This window comes from Bufo bufo, chromosome 3 (assembly GCF_905171765.1).
Source record: "Bufo bufo chromosome 3, aBufBuf1.1, whole genome shotgun sequence".
NCBI classification, from domain to species: domain Eukaryota; kingdom Metazoa; phylum Chordata; class Amphibia; order Anura; family Bufonidae; genus Bufo; species Bufo bufo.
Window position 1 is genome coordinate 352,671,676 of NC_053391.1, and position 19,123 is coordinate 352,690,798.

At 46.7% G+C, this 19,123-nt stretch overlaps 1 protein-coding gene across 1 annotated transcript in view; it reads left to right on the forward strand.

Annotated features, from left to right (window-relative positions):
- Window positions 1-19,123, forward strand: part of CLIC4 (chloride intracellular channel 4) — a 56,751-nt gene that overhangs the window by 20,927 nt on the left and 16,701 nt on the right. The window contains exons 2-3 of the mRNA XM_040424486.1: window positions 11,799-11,908; window positions 18,054-18,179. Coding sequence (XP_040280420.1) covers window positions 11,799-11,908; window positions 18,054-18,179 — 236 coding nt within the window. The remainder of the gene's footprint in view (window positions 1-11,798; window positions 11,909-18,053; window positions 18,180-19,123) is intronic.

Sequence of the window (19,123 nt, forward strand, 5' to 3'; positions counted from 1 at the left end):
TGATCTATGCGAACTATGAAATAAAGGAAACGTTGTTGTTGTGTGTTTTGTTTTTTTTTTTTTGTTTTTTTTTTTTGCTACTGTTTGTTCTTTTTGGTGACTTTTTTTTTTTTTTTTTTTTTTCTTGCTTCTTTTCAACAATGCAGCATGTTGTAGCTTTTGCCATTTTTTTTGGTAAGACACACTTGGGGGAGATTTGTTAATGCTTTAAAGGGATTCTGTCACCAGTTTTTTACCCCCCCCCCCATTTAAAAATATGGTTATGTTCATGGAGCACTAGCGATTCCTAATGTGGTCTTATAACCGAAATCTGTAGGCTCATTTTGTCTAAAAAACGTTATAACTAACCTGTCATTATGCCCAAGGGGATGCTCATGTCTTCCAGATGCTGCCCGCACCCGCCGCCGTTCGTGCCCAGCTCCTCCTTTGCTGTCATCAGCGCCGCCTCAGAATCCTTTGCTACGCCTCCGGCTCTCCCTCACTCCCCCTCCTTCTCTAACATCCCGCGCGTGCGCAAAGGCCTGTGCCTGATGCGCGCGTGCGCAAAGGCCTGTGCCTGATGCGCGCGTGCGCAAAGGCCTGTGCCTGATGCGCGCGTGCGCAAAGGCCTGTGCCTGATGCGCGCGTGCGCAAAGGCCTGTGCCTGATGCGCGCGTGCGCAAAGGCCTGTGCCTGATGCGCGCGTGCGCAAAGGCCTGTGCCTGATGCGCGCGTGCGCAAAGGCCTGTGCCTGATGCGCGCGTGCGCAAAGGCCTGTGCCTGATGCGCGCGTGCGCAAAGGCCTGTGCCTGATGCGCGCGTGCGCAAAGGCCTGTGCCTGATGCGCGCGTGCGCAAAGGCCTGTGCCTGATGCGCGCGTGCGCAAAGGCCTGTGCCTGATGCGCGCGTGCGCAAAGGCCTGTGCCTGATGCGCGCGTGCGCAAAGGCCTGTGCCTGATGCGCGCGTGCGCAAAGGCCTGTGCCTGATGCGCGCGTGCGCAAAGGCCTGTGCCTGATGCGCGCGTGCGCAAAGGCCTGTGCCTGATGCGCGCGTGCGCAAAGGCCTGTGCCTGATGCGCGCGTGCGCAAAGGCCTGTGCCTGATGCGCGCGTGCGCAAAGGCCTGTGCCTGATGCGCGCGTGCGCAAAGGCCTGTGCCTGATGCGCGCGTGCGCAAAGGCCTGTGCCTGATGCGCGCGTGCGCAAAGGCCTGTGCCTGATGCGCGCGTGCGCAAAGGCCTGTGCCTGATGCGCGCGTGCGCAAAGGCCTGTGCCTGATGCGCGCGTGCGCAAAGGCCTGTGCCTGATGCGCGCGTGCGCAAAGGCCTGTGCCTGATGCGCGCGTGCGCAAAGGCCTGTGCCTGATGCGCGCGTGCGCAAAGGCCTGTGCCTGATGCGCGCGTGCGCAAAGGCCTGTGCCTGATGCGCGCGTGCGCAAAGGCCTGTGCCTGATGCGCGCGTGCGCAAAGGCCTGTGCCTGATGCGCGCGTGCGCAAAGGCCTGTGCCTGATGCGCGCGTGCGCAAAGGCCTGTGCCTGATGCGCGCGTGCGCAAAGGCCTGTGCCTGATGCGCGCGTGCGCAAAGGCCTGTGCCTGATGCGCGCGTGCGCAAAGGCCTGTGCCTGATGCGCGCGTGCGCAAAGGCCTGTGCCTGATGCGCGCGTGCGCAAAGGCCTGTGCCTGATGCGCGCGTGCGCAAAGGCCTGTGCCTGATGCGCGCGTGCGCAAAGGCCTGTGCCTGATGCGCGCGTGCGCAAAGGCCTGTGCCTGATGCGCGCGTGCGCAAAGGCCTGTGCCTGATGCGCGCGTGCGCAAAGGCCTGTGCCTGATGCGCGCGTGCGCAAAGGCCTGTGCCTGATGCGCGCGTGCGCAAAGGCCTGTGCCTGATGCGCGCGTGCGCAAAGGCCTGTGCCTGATGCGCGCGTGCGCAAAGGCCTGTGCCTGATGCGCGCGTGCGCAAAGGCCTGTGCCTGATGCGCGCGTGCGCAAAGGCCTGTGCCTGATGCGCGCGTGCGCAAAGGCCTGTGCCTGATGCGCGCGTGCGCAAAGGCCTGTGCCTGATGCGCGCGTGCGCAAAGGCCTGTGCCTGATGCGCGCGTGCGCAAAGGCCTGTGCCTGATGCGCGCGTGCGCAAAGGCCTGTGCCTGATGCGCGCGTGCGCAAAGGCCTGTGCCTGATGCGCGCGTGCGCAAAGGCCTGTGCCTGATGCGCGCGTGCGCAAAGGCCTGTGCCTGATGCGCGCGTGCGCAAAGGCCTGTGCCTGATGCGCGCGTGCGCAAAGGCCTGTGCCTGATGCGCGCGTGCGCAAAGGCCTGTGCCTGATGCGCGCGTGCGCAAAGGCCTGTGCCTGATGCGCGCGTGCGCAAAGGCCTGTGCCTGATGCGCGCGTGCGCAAAGGCCTGTGCCTGATGCGCGCGTGCGCAAAGGCCTGTGCCTGATGCGCGCGTGCGCAAAGGCCTGTGCCTGATGCGCGCGTGCGCAAAGGCCTGTGCCTGATGCGCGCGTGCGCAAAGGCCTGTGCCTGATGCGCGCGTGCGCAAAGGCCTGTGCCTGATGCGCGCGTGCGCAAAGGCCTGTGCCTGATGCGCGCGTGCGCAAAGGCCTGTGCCTGATGCGCGCGTGCGCAAAGGCCTGTGCCTGATGCGCGCGTGCGCAAAGGCCTGTGCCTGATGCGCGCGTGCGCAAAGGCCTGATGCGCGCGTGCGCAAAGGCCTGATGCGCGCGTGCGCAAAGGCCTGTGCCTGATGTTCGGCTTCATGGAGCGAAGTGCATGCGCCGGCACTTCGCTCAGAAGAGGACACAGTTTTAAATTAGAGGGGCAAAGGTTTAAAAGTAATATAAGGAAGTATCTCTTTACTGAGAGAGTAGTGGATGCATGGAATAGCCTTCCTGCAGAAGTGGTAGCTGCAAATACAGTGAAGGAGTTTAAGCATGCATGGGATAGGCATAAGGCCATCCTTCATATAAGATAGGGCCGGGGGCTATCCATAGTATTCAGCATATTGGGCAGACTAGATGGGCCAAATGGTTCTTATCTGCCGACACATTCTATGTTTCTATGTTTCAACCTCCCGATGACCTGAACACTGGCGCCAGCCTGTCAGAGGCCTGTGCGCACGCGGGATGTTAGAGAAGGAGGGGGAGTGAGGGAGAGCCAGAGGCGTAGCAAAGGATTCTGAGGCGGCGCTGATGACAGCAAAGGAGGAGCTGGGCACGAACGACGGCGGGTGCGGGCGGCATCTGGAAGACATGAGCATCCCCTTGGGCACCTTTGTGAGATGAATGACAGGTTAGTTATAACGTTTTTTAGACAAAATGAGCCTACAGATTTCGGTTATAAGACCACATTAGGAATCGCTAGTGCTCCATGAACATAACCATATTTTTAAATGGGGGGGGGGGTAAAAAACTGGTGACAGAATCCCTTTTAACAACTTTTTGCAGTGTTAAAAAGTCAAAAATTATTCTGTCTGCATGCCCTATTTGTGCCATAATTGGCGACTGTTTGAGCTCCTCGCCACTTCTCTGAAGTGGTGAGGAAAAAAGGGGATGGGGGCTCCTCAGACCCACCAGATTTACGCTTGACATACGTTATAGCTCAAGTGTACGCCAGCCCCTTTCTTGTGTAGATTTGAGTTTCTGGAGCAGATATGTGCCTAATCTATTAAGAGGCACCTCCTCTCCGGCGCATAGAGGCTCAGTGCCAGTTATGATAAATGTGCCCGATTGCGTGCAGAAAATACTACAAAAAATGCCCCAAGAAAACAGGTGGCTAAAAAAAAAAGCTTTTAATTCTTTTTTTTTTTTTATTTTTTTTTTTTATTTTTTTTTTTTATAGAGCTATCGAACTCTAAACAACAATAAGGGTCCATTCACACGTCCGTATGTGTTTTGCGGATCCGCAAAACACTGATACTGGCAATGTGCGTTCCGCATTACATCGCTGGCACTCTCATAGAAAATGCCTTTTCTTGTCCGCAATTGCTAGTTTTTTGAAAATGACTGGGTCCGCACCTGTTCCGCAAAATTGCGGAATGGATGCAGACCCATTTTGCGGATGTGTGAATGGATGCTATACTATTAAAAAATTTAAAAATGGAGCTCTGCAGATGAAAATGCCTCAGGGCCTAAAAATGAAGACAAAGAATCCAATACAGGAAGATCTGTTCACACACGGTAAATTTTCTGTGGCTGTCGCATTCATCTTAATAAAGCTTGGAGAAATCCATGCACATGCTGCAGAAAAACCTACGCTAATTCAGATGAATGGTGGTCTTGCACAAACTGAACAGCTCATCTGGTAGTCATGTTTCTTTCTAATATTGTCTCACAATTAAATATTGAATATCTGTTAATCACATGGGGGAAAAAAAATAATAATTTCAATCGGCAATGTTACACCCCCTCCGTGCACGTTCTCTGAACCTCCGTGTAATACGATCATAAGGTGCTTCTACTGATTCTTATTAGGACATCCATTGGTATGTTTTAGTGTGACACACGTGTCTCCTGAACCACTGGTTGGAGATCACCACTTCCAGTTTACTAGAACATGGTCTGTGTCTCCTCCATTCAGGGTCACTGATGCATACCCCATTTTAAATAAAAGTGCTTGCGTGGCTGAGATCACATTTAGCATTTTTTTTTTGATCTGTTGAATGTATCTATCATAAATTTTATGGTTAGTGTACTTTCACTTAGGGTTCGACTGATTATCGGTTTTACCGATTATTATCAGCAGATATTCAGGATTTTGAACGTTATCGGCATCTATTTTGCCGATATTCCGATAACTAATCGGGAACACAGATCGTGCTGCTGTCAGTGCTCTCCGTGTTCCCTCAGCAGCACAGGGTAGAATGAAGCAGTGTCTCCCTCCCCCTGTGCTGCCACCAATTACAGGAGGGAAGAGAAGGGGAGGGGAGGGGCTGTGGCCACTGCGCCACCAATGAAGATAACACTCTCATTAATTCATATACAGGAGGCGGGAGCTGGCTGCAGAATCACATAGCCGGCTCCCGACCTCTGACAAGTAGCTGCGATCTGCGGTAGTTAACCACTCGGGTGCTGCACCTGAGGGGTTAACTGCCTCGGATCGCAGCTACCGCTCAGAGGTTGGGAGCCGGCTATGTGATTCTGCAGCCAGCTCCCGCCTCCTGTATATGAATTTAATGAGAGTTATCTTCATTGGTGGCGCAGTGCGCCCCCAACCCCAGTATTAAAGACATTGGTGGCAATGGCCACAGGGTCCCCCCCCAACCCAAGTAATTTCATTGGTGGTGCAGTGTCAGTTCTGATGTGAGCCCCAGCAGTGTAAGCCTGGGGCTCCGATCGGTTACCATGGCAGCCAGGACGCTATTGAAGCCCTGGCTGCCATAGTCCGCTCTCTGCTGCTGTGTGCACAAAGCACAGGGCAGCAGGGAGAGTTAGAGCTCTATCAGGGTGAATAGGACAAGAGTTCTAGTCCCTAAGGGGCTAATAGTTTAATAAACAAAAACAAATTATTAAGTATAAATGAAAAATTTACAAAAAAAATAAATACACGTTAACAATAAACATATTCATTTTCAGCAGATTTGTGTAGTAATTGTAAATTTTATTTTTTTCAAAAATTTAAATTCACTGAATATCGGTATAAATTATCGGCCTGAAAGTTCACAGATTATCGGCGTGGGTGTCGATCCCTATATGTTTTTGTTTCTGGCCAGATTTTCTGCACGTCCTCGATGCAGCACTTATTTGGACCCCATGCAAAATGAATGGGAATGAGCAATTGTAATACTACAATTTGTCCATATTCATATTGCCTTTGTCCTGTGGATTAAGATACGTTCCACAAACCCTTTTTAGACCCCGTTCACAACGTATTTTGACTCTAAATTCTGCTCCAAAAAGCCACAGGCAGCCATTGTTGTCTGTGGGAGGCCACACAGCCTCTCATGCGGTAGGCTGGTTTTGGGAAGGAAGCAGGGCCAGCAGTGGATCAGAGTGCATTATCTTCTCATTTGCCTATGGGTCTAAAGTACTTTTTCTCCAGAATGAAGCATCGGACGGCTAGGTGAAACCTTCGCTCCAGTGTAGATGGCATGCATTGAAGATGAAGTGTGAGCACCACAGCCCCTTCAATTATGAAACTGGAATGCCCATTAACATCAATTTTCCTGGTGACAGATTCCCTGTAAATGTAGTTTTATTTGTGCACTAGATTACATAGTTCATGTACTGAGTAAGTGCCAGTTCACAGTTTTTGGTGCTGATTTTGGCATGTTTCTGCCTCAAAACAGCCTCCCATTCATTTCAATGGGAAGTGGCTCTCGCATTTTCCATGTGGAAAAAGAAGCATCATGTCCTATCTTGGGTCAGAATCCACTCTGAATCTCCTATTGAAATGAATGGAAAGCGTCAAAAAAAACTTCTCCATGCATATCAGGGCACTGGTCCACTCCAAAAACCACACGCTGAAAATGCAGTTTTGTATTGAGGTAATCGCCGATTGGTTAAAAAACCAAAACGCTGAATTTTGTAGTTGGATTTTTTGAATCCATTATGTGAACATAATAGATTAGAAGCTAAACATTCAAAAGTACCCATACATATTGGATTGAAGTTGATCAAAACAAACATTTTCAACCAAAATGATTGTTCGTCAGATGAAACTTAAAGGGAACCTGTCATCAACTTTATGCTGACCTCACTGAAGGCAGTATAAAATAGTGACAGAAATGCTGATTTTAGCGGTGTGCCACTCATGAGCTAATAGTATCATAATCATTGCAGCACAGACCTTGAAAAGAGTCAAATCTACCTGAGAAGAGTCCTGGTTATCCATAATCTCCTGCTCTCCCCGTCCATCTGCTGATGATTGGCAGTTCTCTCCTAGAGAGAAAGCGAGAAAACTAGGTAGAAGACTGTCAGTCATCAGCAGGAGAGCAGGACTTCATGAATAACCAGGACTCTTCTCAGGTGGATGTGACTCTTTTCCAAGCCCAGTCTGCAATTATTGTGAAGGTTCTCTGCAACCACTTACTTTTAACTGACAGACCGCTGAAATCAACTCACCTGTCGCTACTTTATTCTGCCTTTAGTATGGGCAGCATAAAGGTGAATGACAGGTTCCCTTTAAAGACCACTGTCCGTTTTAGCCGACCGATCAGACCAACATCTGAAAAGAAGTCGGCCATGGTTAATATTTTCATCCAGTAGTCAGACGAAAGATCTTTCCTTCAAAGAAAGGTCGTTCATGGATGAAAGCTGTTCCTTTGATAGAACGTTCCCAGAAAGATCTTTCGTCCATTGAACATGTATGGGCAGTAAAATATAGATGTGTCTGTGAAATGAACGGTCACCAGATTAACTGCTGGTCGACCAACTTCTGTCTGATGTGTATGGTCATCTTAAGACTGGAGCATTTCCAAGATTCATTATAGATTATCATTCTGTTGTCTACACACAACTCATTACAGAGGGTAGCACTTTACAGCTCTGATGCCCGCCTATGCCAGTGTGGTACAGTATTTGATCTTTATGGAGAGTAAGCAGCTTATGGGAGATAAGTATTGTCCAATCAGTAGTCTACTGCTAGAAAGCCCTGTCTATTGTTCATTGAACTGACGACCTCACTCCCACGGCCTGCAAAGAATATGGCGGAAAATGTCATATTAACATATTCAGATTTTATTTAATATTCTGAAATATTAATGACAAAGCATGGTATAGTATGCAGAACACTTACATGGGGCTACAATCTCCTCACTATCATTCTTGCATCTTACAGCTGTGATTTGCTGGTCATGGAGCTGTCTGAGCTCAGTGCCTGATGCAAGTCAATTGAGATGTTCTGCACAAATACATCGTAAGAAAACCGGAGAAACCCTGATGTATATCTGCCTCTTTCACATATCGGGGAACCACACACAGATCCATTGGCTTTAATGTGTTTTATTAACTCATCAGTGGTCTTCCTCTGGCCGGAGTGTTTTGTCAGTGCTTTTCACTGACCAGTTCTAGGATATGCTCTGGAAATTCCTTTTTACACATGGAGGGCATAAATGAACATATGGCTCTTTCACAGAACTGTTTACGGATGACACACTGTGGTCTCTTTCATACATCTGTTTCTGTGACGAGAAGGTTTCAGTTGTGAAGATGTCTGTGACGGGTCAATTGTTGGTCTGGGTGTCTGTTTTTGGCCCTCCAAGTGTCATCTATCTTCCATGTGCACTGTAAGGGCTGTATTACACCAACAGATTATCTGACCAACTTCTGTCCAATCAGACCAATAGTTTGTGTGTAGAACACAAGATCTGAGCAATGATAGGTCAGAAAATCTGTCCGATAACCTGTTAGACCTTAGAGCAGACCTATAGACTGCAGTGGGCATGTTGTGTCCTCACAGACCAGAGTAGTGCATGCTTCTGTTACTTGTCCACTGACCATGGGAACAAAGATGTGTGAATAAGCCGTATATATACGTGATTCACTGCCGTTTGCTGCACCCTGGCATTGACTCCGATACATCTCTTCTCTCAGCACATACAAATCTTGGGTTTTTAAAGGGAAAAAAAATATGGCTGTTCCTCCTAAAAGCTAATTGCCATATTACTAAAAAAAAGGCAAAAAAGTGAATAACCATTTTGTTCATTCTTGTCACAGAACGCAGTTGGGTAAATAGCTTGTAAACTGGGCATGCAGCCGGCAGGTTGTGTATCCATAGTGTCTATAGCCGGTCTGTGTGTTTTGGCCTTGCACACAGGCGCAGTGTAAGGACAGTTTTAGGCCGGCTACATCTGGAAACTGTCAGCAGCAAAACTACTGAGAAAAAGCCTCTTTCAGAAGCATCAGGTTTCTGTTTAATTTTGGCACTTTAGTAAATGGTATACCCAGTGTCCAAGCCGGCTGAGGAACAGGTCCCTATTATACTCTAATAAGAATATACGTGGCACTGACAGGGCTAGTCTCTAGGAGGACACACAGGAACGTTTAGCCGTTGGTCCACCGGTCATTTGACTATATTAGGTTTCAGAGCGATGCAAATGTCCTGCAGATAAGAATGAGCAGAAGGCACTAAGAATAGCACATTGTGTTAGGGGGATCACAATCTGAATGGACATTGTCTCCTTACAGCCCAGGCGACACTTAAGGTGGATTAGATAAAGACGTACTATAAATGTAAGCATTGCTGTAGTATTAGTGTGGCGTTCAGAAAGTATAGAGGGAATATACTTGGCATGGCATGTTTTTGGCGATGCAGTTCACATAACCTGTATGTTTTAATCTACTGTTTTTTGAATTATTTTATTTCAGGGCTCGACAAATCCCAGGCGCCACGTCGCCATGGCGATCAGGATTTTGTCCTGGCGCCTGAGTATTTGCCCTCACATGGCTGCCCCCCAGTAATCCGGGGTGCTCCTGGCACTCTGCCTCCCCGCCCGCTCACATCGGAGCAATGGGGAGGAGACATCAGCTTCTCTAGTGGGCGTTCCTTCTCCCTGGATGTAGCGCTGTCCAATCGCAGCGCAGGGAGAAGGAACGCCCAGGAGAGAAGCTGATTTCTCCTCCCCATTGCTTCGATAGTAATTAGCATATGGAGCAGGAGACAGTAATGGGGCATGGCGGGTGAACGGAGCGGCGCCTAGGAATAATAGGAAGTGCTGGGACATCTCTGGGCGCCGCTCTGTGTAGCCTAATACTTAAAGTCCGGACCCATATAAGGTCGTCTTTAACACCATAATACAGGAGGCAGGTGTTGGCAGTAGAATCACATAGCCGGCTGACAGGGAGCTGCGATCAGCGGCAGTTAACCCCCTCAGGTGCGGTACCTGAAGGATTAACTGCCGCTGATCTGCTGCCAGTACCCACCTCCTGTATTAAGGGTTAATTATCATTGGTAGCACAGTGCTCCCCCACCCCATTAAAATCATTGGTGGCACAGTGTGCCCGCCCCTCTCAAACCCCCAGTATTAAAATCATTGGTGGCAGTGGCCACAGGGTCCCCTCCCCTTCTCATTGGTGGCAGTGGCAGCTTCTGATCGGAGCCCCAGCTGTGTAATCCTGGGGCTCCGATCAGTTACCATGGCAGCCAGGACGCAACTGAAGCCCTGGCTGCCATGGTAACATCACTGATGCTGTGTGCATAAAGCACAGAGCAGCAGGGAGTGTGTAAGATCCTATTCACCCTAATAGAGATCTTAGTGTGAATAGGACAAGGGATTAAAAGATCCCAGGTTCTGGCCCCTAAGGAGGAAATGGTTATTAAATAAAAAGTTGTAAATAAAAGTAAAAAAAAACACCAAAATATTAGGTATAAATCACCCCCTTTCCCAATTTCACATATAAAATATAAACAATAAATAAACATATCAACGTCAAAAGTCCAAACTATTAAAATATAAAAAAAAAATCTATGCGGTGAACGCCGGAACAGAAAATAAATAAAACTGCGTGATTCGCCATTTTTTTTAAAATGAGGAATGCACGTGGCTTTTTTAGTTTTTTTTATGGTATCGAAATCTAATCAAAAATTTGGTTTCGCAACAACTCTACTCTGTACACTGCCGCTATATGTGTGTGTGGTTCTGCACACTGCAGCTGTATATGTTACTTTAAGAGGTGTTGTTTTTGTCGCTGAAAATAAGGCTTTATATGGTAAAATAAAAAAAGGCTCCTAACTTTTTTAGCTGGCTCCTAGATTCCAAGGAAATTTGTCAAGCCCTGTTTTATTTATTTTATTTTTTAGGACTTCTACATCCAGCTGACTGCAGGGCTCACAGCTCACCAGGACTCGGTGGCCATGCCTGGTCTCTGCAGCTCGGTCCCGTACGCGAGAATGAGGGAGGGCTTTCAGCAATAGGGGGCAGACACAACATGGTGTACAGAGCTGTGCCTGGTGGGCTGTGTGCTTGGCAATCGATGGGGTATCTCATCAGTATTAGGCCATTATGCCCAAAAACATTTTGCACAGTGATTTTTGTGTAGAAAATACAGTACCAACTAAGTAGGTCATGTGTCCAACATCTCATCTACACGGTGCAGAAAACTTCCATGTGTAAATTAACCCAAGGGGAGGTTTTGAAATCTGCAGCTTGTCAATTTTTTTGGTGCAGATTTCACCCTTTGCAAATCTGGGGCAAATCCTCATCAAAATCCACAGCAACTACACTGCTGTGTGCACGTGCTCTAAAAGTCCTGGAAAACCTTTTAGACATACACTTCTTTTTTTTCTCTTTAATACATGGAAGCTTGTGGGCTGCACTTGCCAGTGCTGTCTATTTCCAACCCCGACTTCTGGTGATAGAGCTACAGCTGATTGGCAGGGGTGTAGGGCGTCGGACCCCCGCTGATTAGCTAGTGATGGCCTATCATTGGGCTCCATTCACACGACCATATTTTTGGTCTGCCAATCCGCATTTTTTTCCAGAATGGATGCAGACCCATTTTATTTTAATGGGTCTGCAAAAAAATGTGGCCTGTGTGCTGTCCGCATCCGTATGTCTGTTCCTCAGTCCCACAAAAAAGCTACATGTCCTATTCTTGTCCATTTTTGCAGACTAGAATAGGCATTGTTACACTGGTTCAGCAAGTGTCTGGGGGTTTTACGGTCATTTTCTATTAGGATAGTTTTTGTGTTGGGAGACAATGCATGTTCTGCAATTCTGTTGCCTGTTTCAGATGATACATTTTGAAGGGAACTGCTATTCTATTGGGAACAAGTTAGTACAGTCATGCTGTCACCAATATTCTAACCTAAGACTGACGCTTACAAGTGTGCTCAGACCCTTTGTACCATTTTATAGTAAAACCGTGTTATTGGTATCCTTCCAGGCCGGCAGTGATGGAGAGAGCATCGGGAATTGCCCCTTCTCACAGAGACTGTTTATGATCTTGTGGCTGAAAGGAGTCGTGTTCAATGTGACGACAGTTGACTTAAAGAGGTAAGAGAACCGCCAGAAGGAAGGAACCTGATGTAAAATTGGGCGTTAATTATTTATCTCTAGGTTTTGTATAACGTTCATTCTGATTGTCCAGACCTGTTCACAGAGGGTATCATATGGTTAGCAGATGACAGGATGAAGGTAGGGAAGTGTCTTTGTATTGTGTGTAATATTTCTTGCATTGTTCTAAGGCTTAAGATGTTTTATGGAAAACGTTTAATGATCTAGCACCCTCAAGTGTAAGCTCTGTCAGAAAATGGTACTTGCCTGCTCCCTAGTAATTTCAAAAGCATATAATAAAAATGATAGCATAGACATGCACATACCTGCACTGGTGTCTTGACGTGCACTTTAGCAGCAGTGCCTTCAACATGGGTTCCATGACCAAGAACATAAGTAGGTATTGCATGTCTGTAGTAGAGTTGTTGCGATACCAAATTTTTGATTCGGTTTCGATACCATGAAAAAGTATTGCGATACTCGATACCATTCGATACCACGCGAAAAAAATAAACAAAAAAAGCCACGTGCATTCCTCATTTTTAAAAATGGCGAATCGCGCAGTTTTTATTTTATTTTTTCTGTTCCGGCATTCACCACCTAGATTTTTTTTTTATATTTTAATAGTTTGGACTTTTCTGACGTGGCGATGTAATATGTTTATTTATATATTTTATATGTGAAATTGGGAAAAGGGGGGTGATTTATACTTCATATTTTAGTGTTTTTTTTTTTTCACTTTTTATTTAATAACTATTTCCCCCCTTAGGGGCTAGAACCTGGGATCTTTCATCCCTTTTCCTATTCACCCTGATAGATCTCTATCAGGGTGAATAGGACTCCACACTGTCCCTGCTGCTCTGTGCTTTGTGCACACAGCATCAGGGATGTTACCATGGCAACCAGGGCTTCTGTAGCGTCCTGGCTGCCATGGTAACCGATCGGAGCCCCAGGCTTACACAGCTGGGGCTCCGATCAGAAGCTGCCACTGCACCACCAATGAGGGGGAGTGGAGAGGTCCCTGTGGCCACTGCCACCAATGATTTTAATACTGGAGGGTTGAGAGGGGCCGGCGCACTGTGCCACCAATGATTTTAATGGGATGGGGGGATTGAGGGGGGGGGCACACTGCACCACCAATGATTTTACCCCTTTATACAGGAGGCGGGTACTAGCAGATCAGCGGCAGTTAACTGCCGCTGATCGCAGCTCCCTGTCAGGGGCAGGGTGCCGGCAATGCGATTCTGCTGCCGGCACCCGCCTCCTGTATGTGTTAAAGACTGACTACTGTATATGAGTCCAGACTTTCACTATTAGGCCACACAGAGCGGCGCCCAGCGATGTCTCAGCACTCACCATTTAGTCCTGGGCGCCGCTCCGTTCGCCCGCAGTGCCCCATTACTGTCTCCTCTCCTGCTCCACATGCTGCTGATTACTATCGGAGCGATGGGAGGAGACATCAGCTTCACTAGTGGGCGTTCCTTCTCCCTGGCTGTAGCGCTGTCCAATCGCAGCGCAGGGAAAAGGAACGCCCACTAGTGAAGCTGATGTCTCCTCCCATCGCTCCGATAGTAATCCTATCATTGGTGGCGCAGTGCGCCCGCCCCTCCTCCGCCCCTCTCTTCTCATTGCCGCCCCTCCTCCACCCCCTCTCTTCTCATTGCCGCCCCTCCTCCGCCCCTCTCTTCTCATTGGTGGCAGCGGCAGCAGCACAGGGGGAGGGAGGACAGCTTCCTTCTCCCCGTGCTGCTGAGAGAGAACATGAGCGCGCCGATAGCAGCGCGCTCATGTTCAGAGATACTAGACTGCGCAGAAGCGCAGCCCAGTATCGAAAAAACGGAAATCCCGGTATCGTATCGATACCGGGACAAAAGTATCGATTGGGTATCGAAATTTCGATACCCGCAACAACCCTAGTCTGTAGCATAGAATGGATCTGGATATCCCCTGGTGCTGGTCTCAGGGCCTTCCTCATGATCCTCCAGAAGGGGCCATAAACCCACTACAGTCCTGCCAAGCTGTGAACAGACAATACTAATCCGTGTTCCTAAATGTAGGTTCATTTGATTTAGGTTTGTTATTATTTTCATACAATGTATTAAAATCGGATTTGTATTTTTAATGGAAGAAATCCAAGGCGGGCCCTTGGATTTCTGCTGCGGAAGTGCTGTTTGCAGCGGTCACTGCCGTGAATCTGCATGAAGACTAGTGCCATTGTTATCCATTGGGCCCACTCCTTGCCTTTTCACCTGAAATAAGGAAGTAAGTGACATCCCAAAAAATGCCATAGATCCACATTGAAATGTTCCTAACCATGTGAATGGGGTTGTGAAAACCTCCTTCATATGCATGGGAATGTGGCTTTTGGCATGGGATATGCACACAAATTGTGTCAGAATTCTGTAGTGTGAAAATAACTGAAGCACTGCTCCGAGCTCATATTTATGATTATATCACTACTTACCGTATTTTTTGCTTTTTATATGCACTTTTTTCATCCAAAAAGTTGGGGGGAAAATGGCAGTGCATCTTATAAAACGAATACTAATGAGCGCTTGTATTATGGAAGCACTTACTAGTATGCAGGAAGCGTGGGGAGCGGTGAGTGCAGCGCTGGCTGTACTCGCCACTCCTTGGTCTTCTTCCAGGCCCCACGCTGCACTGTGTCCGAACGGCGTATAGCATCAGGACTTGGTGCAGAAAGCTGTGTACTATGATCTGCCGCTGTGTGTCGTCAGGTCATAGTACGGCGTGAGACGGGCAGAAGACCAGGGAGTGGTGAGTGTCTGAACTGAGGGCTGAAATTATAATTTTTTCAGATTTTCCTCCTAAAATCTAGGTGCGTCTTATAAACAGGTGTCTTTTATAAAGCAAAAAATACGGTCTTTTGCTTAAAAAAAAAAAAATTGGGGATGAGCAAATCTACTTTGGATGAAACATCCAAAGTCGATTCGCATTAAACTACGTTTCAATACTGTATGGAGCGAGCGCTCCGTACAGTATTAGAATGTATTGGCTCAGATGAGCAGAAGTTATTACTTCGCGAAGTCTTGCGAGTCTTCGCATAATAACTTCAGAAATTGATTTATACTATAAAAAAAACTTTCCTGAACTCTGGTTTTGTTCCAAGTTGTACCTTGGAACTGAACCAGAGTTCGGGAATTGTTTTTTCGCTCCGTACAGTATTGAAACAAAGTTTTATGCGAATCGACTTTGGATGTTTCATCCGAAGTCTATTCAATCGTCCCGAATTAGAACCATTTCATCTTCAGAAATAGTATAAGAAAGTGAACTATATATATTTTAATTTTTTCCTCCCCTAAATGTCTCTTTAACCAGTGATTTGTTAGTTTTCAAGGCCATTGGAAAATGTACCTGACAACTATTGCTCAGTGTAAAAGAAAATAAAGTTAGCTCTAAAAATAGTGGAGCAGAACCAGGAAATCTTGTTACATGTTAAGCTGAAAATGAGATGGACAGAGGGTGAAGGAGCACACGTCACCCTGCCTGTGCTGATCACAGGGCTTTACACACTGCCCCTTGTTCTGGGCAGACCCTGCTGAGGATTCTGGGAGATGCCTCTTAGGATTATGTCAGTGTCATTTTGGGTTGAGAGTGAGGACCAGATATGTGGTGGAATTTCTAGCATTTATAAGAAAGGTTTCTTTATTCTGCTTTTATATTACATTTTTACACAACTCTCCTCAGTACATCTGAAGGATTACACAAGCATCTTCTGTAATCAAAGGGGCATTCCTGTGGCATTTTCTAGGATGTGCCATTTCTTTATGATTGGTGGGGGCTGACCTCTGGAACCCACCAATGACTGATAATAAACACTAGATCTCCTCTTCACTATTTTTCCCTGTGCAGCGTCTCTCCTGCCCCCACCTGGCTGTGCAGGGAACTGTCCAGGGCTCTGTTCTTTTGCCACAAAGCGGTAATGACTCCTGCATTTAGCAGATGCCATGCTGGATTCCTGCAGCCACCTAGAAGTGTTCTGCATACTGTTATGCATTGAAGTGGATAATCACACAGTAAGGCCTGTTTCACACTGCTGAAATTAGTTCTGGAGCTATCTGGCATAGTTGGATTTTACTGGAATGCCCATCAGCTCCTTTGACTATAATGGGGTCTGGCAGAGATCAAGCCCCTACCCGGCACATACTGCTGCGTTCTCTATCTGAACAGCCTGCTGGAACTAATGTCTACAGTGTGAAACGGGCCTAAGCTCATAAGCACCCTCTAGTGTTAGGTGCAGGTGGTAATGTATGCCTTTATGATCGGCTACATCACTATGCATCAAGCATAGGGTCTGATAGACTTAGATTACCTGATTCCAGCTGTGCCATTCTTGTACCAGACTGTTCCTCCCTTGCAGATAAAACCAGCTTTTTTTGAAATATGTAAATGATACCTTTAGTGCATTGAAGGCACGCCGTTGCTCTTACTGCTTAGAAGCTCTACTGCATTTATTGTCCTGTCTCTCTCTTGGACCATTGATTGACGGGGTCAAGTGAAATTACGTGCCTACTGCCTGGCCTTGTCAATCATCGCCCAGAGGGAGGACGGGGCACTGAATGAAGTGGAGCTTCTGTGCAGTAAGAGCAGCAGTGCCCCCCCTTGTTGCACTAAAGGCATCATTTGCATACAGATCGCTATAATAATGGGACATTTATGACATATCCCTAGCAAGTACCATAAATGTCTGATTGGAAGGAGTGCGACTTCTTGGAGCTACTCCTATCTTCAGAACAAGGGCTTGAAGTGAAGGCAGAGCAAGCCGAGCATGCGCAGCCACCCTCCTTTCACCTTTACAGGACTTCCAAAAATAGCTGAGTGCTGGATTGGCTATTTTTGGAAGTCCCATAGCACTGAGTGGAGTGGTGGCTGCGCTTGCATGACTTTCTTCTTCTATGTAATGCTATGGGACGTCTGAAAATAGCTGAGTGCGATGCTTTCATGCACATGGGTATGTCATGCAGTGTGTGCATACATTTTTTATTTTTTTATTTTTTTTTGTTAACTCTTGCTGAGACCCAGCTGTTGTTCTAGGTCTTACAGGCAATGCTGTCTGGGGGGGCGGCGGCTCTCGTCCAGAAGGAAGAAAACTGCGTATTTAAATAACGCTAATATATTTTCTGAAATAGATTAAATTCCTTTTCTGCTCCTTCTCTGGAAGTAAATATCTACATGCAGAGTGGTTTTCCTTCTGGTTGTTTCCTCATTGTGTAGAACCACTTTGACCATAATGGGACTTCAACTAGCTGAAGTGCGAGTCTTTAAGAGGAAAGGAATTTGGGTTATGAGTGTATCAGAGGACGCCAGAATCACACTTTGGCATACAAGTGATTTCCTGTAGTTGTTTTGAGTCTTGGATTTTAATTGCAAAAAAAATAAAATCCCCGTAATACTACTTTGGGATCAGCTCTTTGAACTGTACGTGTTGGGGGAATTTTCAAGCACCTCTGCATAAGCCATTTATCCTCCTTATTTCTCTCCTATTTATCCCAGTTCATGTGGGGGGTGAAATGCATAAAAAAAGAGACTGGCTCTTAATTAAAAAAAAAAAAGTCAAACATTTAAAGGAAAAATGCTACTTCTGCAGAGGTTTCCCACAAAACATAAAAATGTTTCAGTTGCTCCTTAGCAACAAACTGTAAGCTCCCGATTCGTCCTTACAGAAGTAAAGCACCAGTTTGCTGCTAAGGAGCCTCTGGCAGAATTAAAAGCGTCCATTCTGGAAAAAATAAATAATAATAATAATAATAATAATAATAATAATAAATCTTCGTTTCAAGGGTAAAGTCATATAAAATGTTGTTCAAAGAATAACATCTTAGATTCCATACAGCCCTGTACCATCTTGTCCAGTTTATACAGAAGTAACGAGTGGTTGTCACTGACTCCCTCCGGAAGAGGAAATCGGTGACTTTAATTGCTGAACATAAGTGTGATGTCATTTGATGGGATCAGGAGAGCTGTCATCATGCAAGCTTTGTCCCACCGAGCCACTTCATTGCAGAATATACTAAAACTTTCTTCTCATCATTGAAGTTACATGGTTATTTTCATGCCAATGTTTTATATTTACTTTTATGTTTAGTTACACATATGTCCTTTTTTTCCCCTTTTATTTCTGCAGAAAACCAGCAGATTTACAAAATCTTGCACCTGGAACACACCCGCCATTTATAACCTACAACCATGAAGTAAAGACTGATGTGAATAAGATCGAAGAGTTTTTGGAAGAAGTGCTCTGCCCTCCAAAGTAAGTGAGATGCATTATTCAGTGATGGTCCACAGTTTGTGATCGGATAGTGAGGTTGACTACTAGGCATGCGTAGTTAAAGAAGCACTCCCACAAAAAATTTTTAGGCTACTTTCACACTTGCGGCAGTGTGATCCGGCGGGCAGTTCCGACAACGCCGATCTGCATGTGACTGAAAGCATTTGTGAGACGCATCCGCATGCGGATTTGTCTCACAAATGCATTGCAAGAACGGATCCGTCTCTCCGCTTGTCATGCGGACAGACGGATCCGTCTTGTATCTTTTTTCACATTTTTACCGGTCTGCGCCGGATCCGGCACTAATACATTCCTATGGGGAAAAATGCCGGATCTGGCATTCCGGCAAGTCTTTTTTTCGCCGGAGATAAAACCGTAGCATGCTACGGTTTTATCTTTTGCCTGATCAGTCAAAATGACTGAACTGATGCATCCTGAACGGATTACTCAGAGTGCATGGGGATATGCCTGATCAGTTCTTTTCCAGTATAGAGCCCCTGTGACGGAACTCTATGCCGGAAAAGAAAAAAGCTAGTGTAAAAGTACTCTTATTCTCTGACCTGTTAGAAAGGTACATACTGTAAACTGTAGTGAAGGTAATTTTCTTATCATTGACTGTATTTGTGAATTATAACCTCCCTTCTGATCCTCAGCTGTGTAATGTGACTGAATCGTGACTTTTTCCTAATAACATGGCATCTTATGTTTGGACAGGAAGCCACCTTTTTTTTTATTTTTATGTATTCCTATAGGAGCATCAATGTCAGTCTCATAGGAATGAATAGAGAAGTAACTGACTTCCTGTCCTGTGTCAGTTGGAGATCAGAGTGTTGGTCACATGGCACAGCTAAGGATTAGAAGGCAGGTTATACTCACAAATAAAGTGAGCGATGGGCAAAATGGCGCCCACTTGCTCGTGCAGGGGG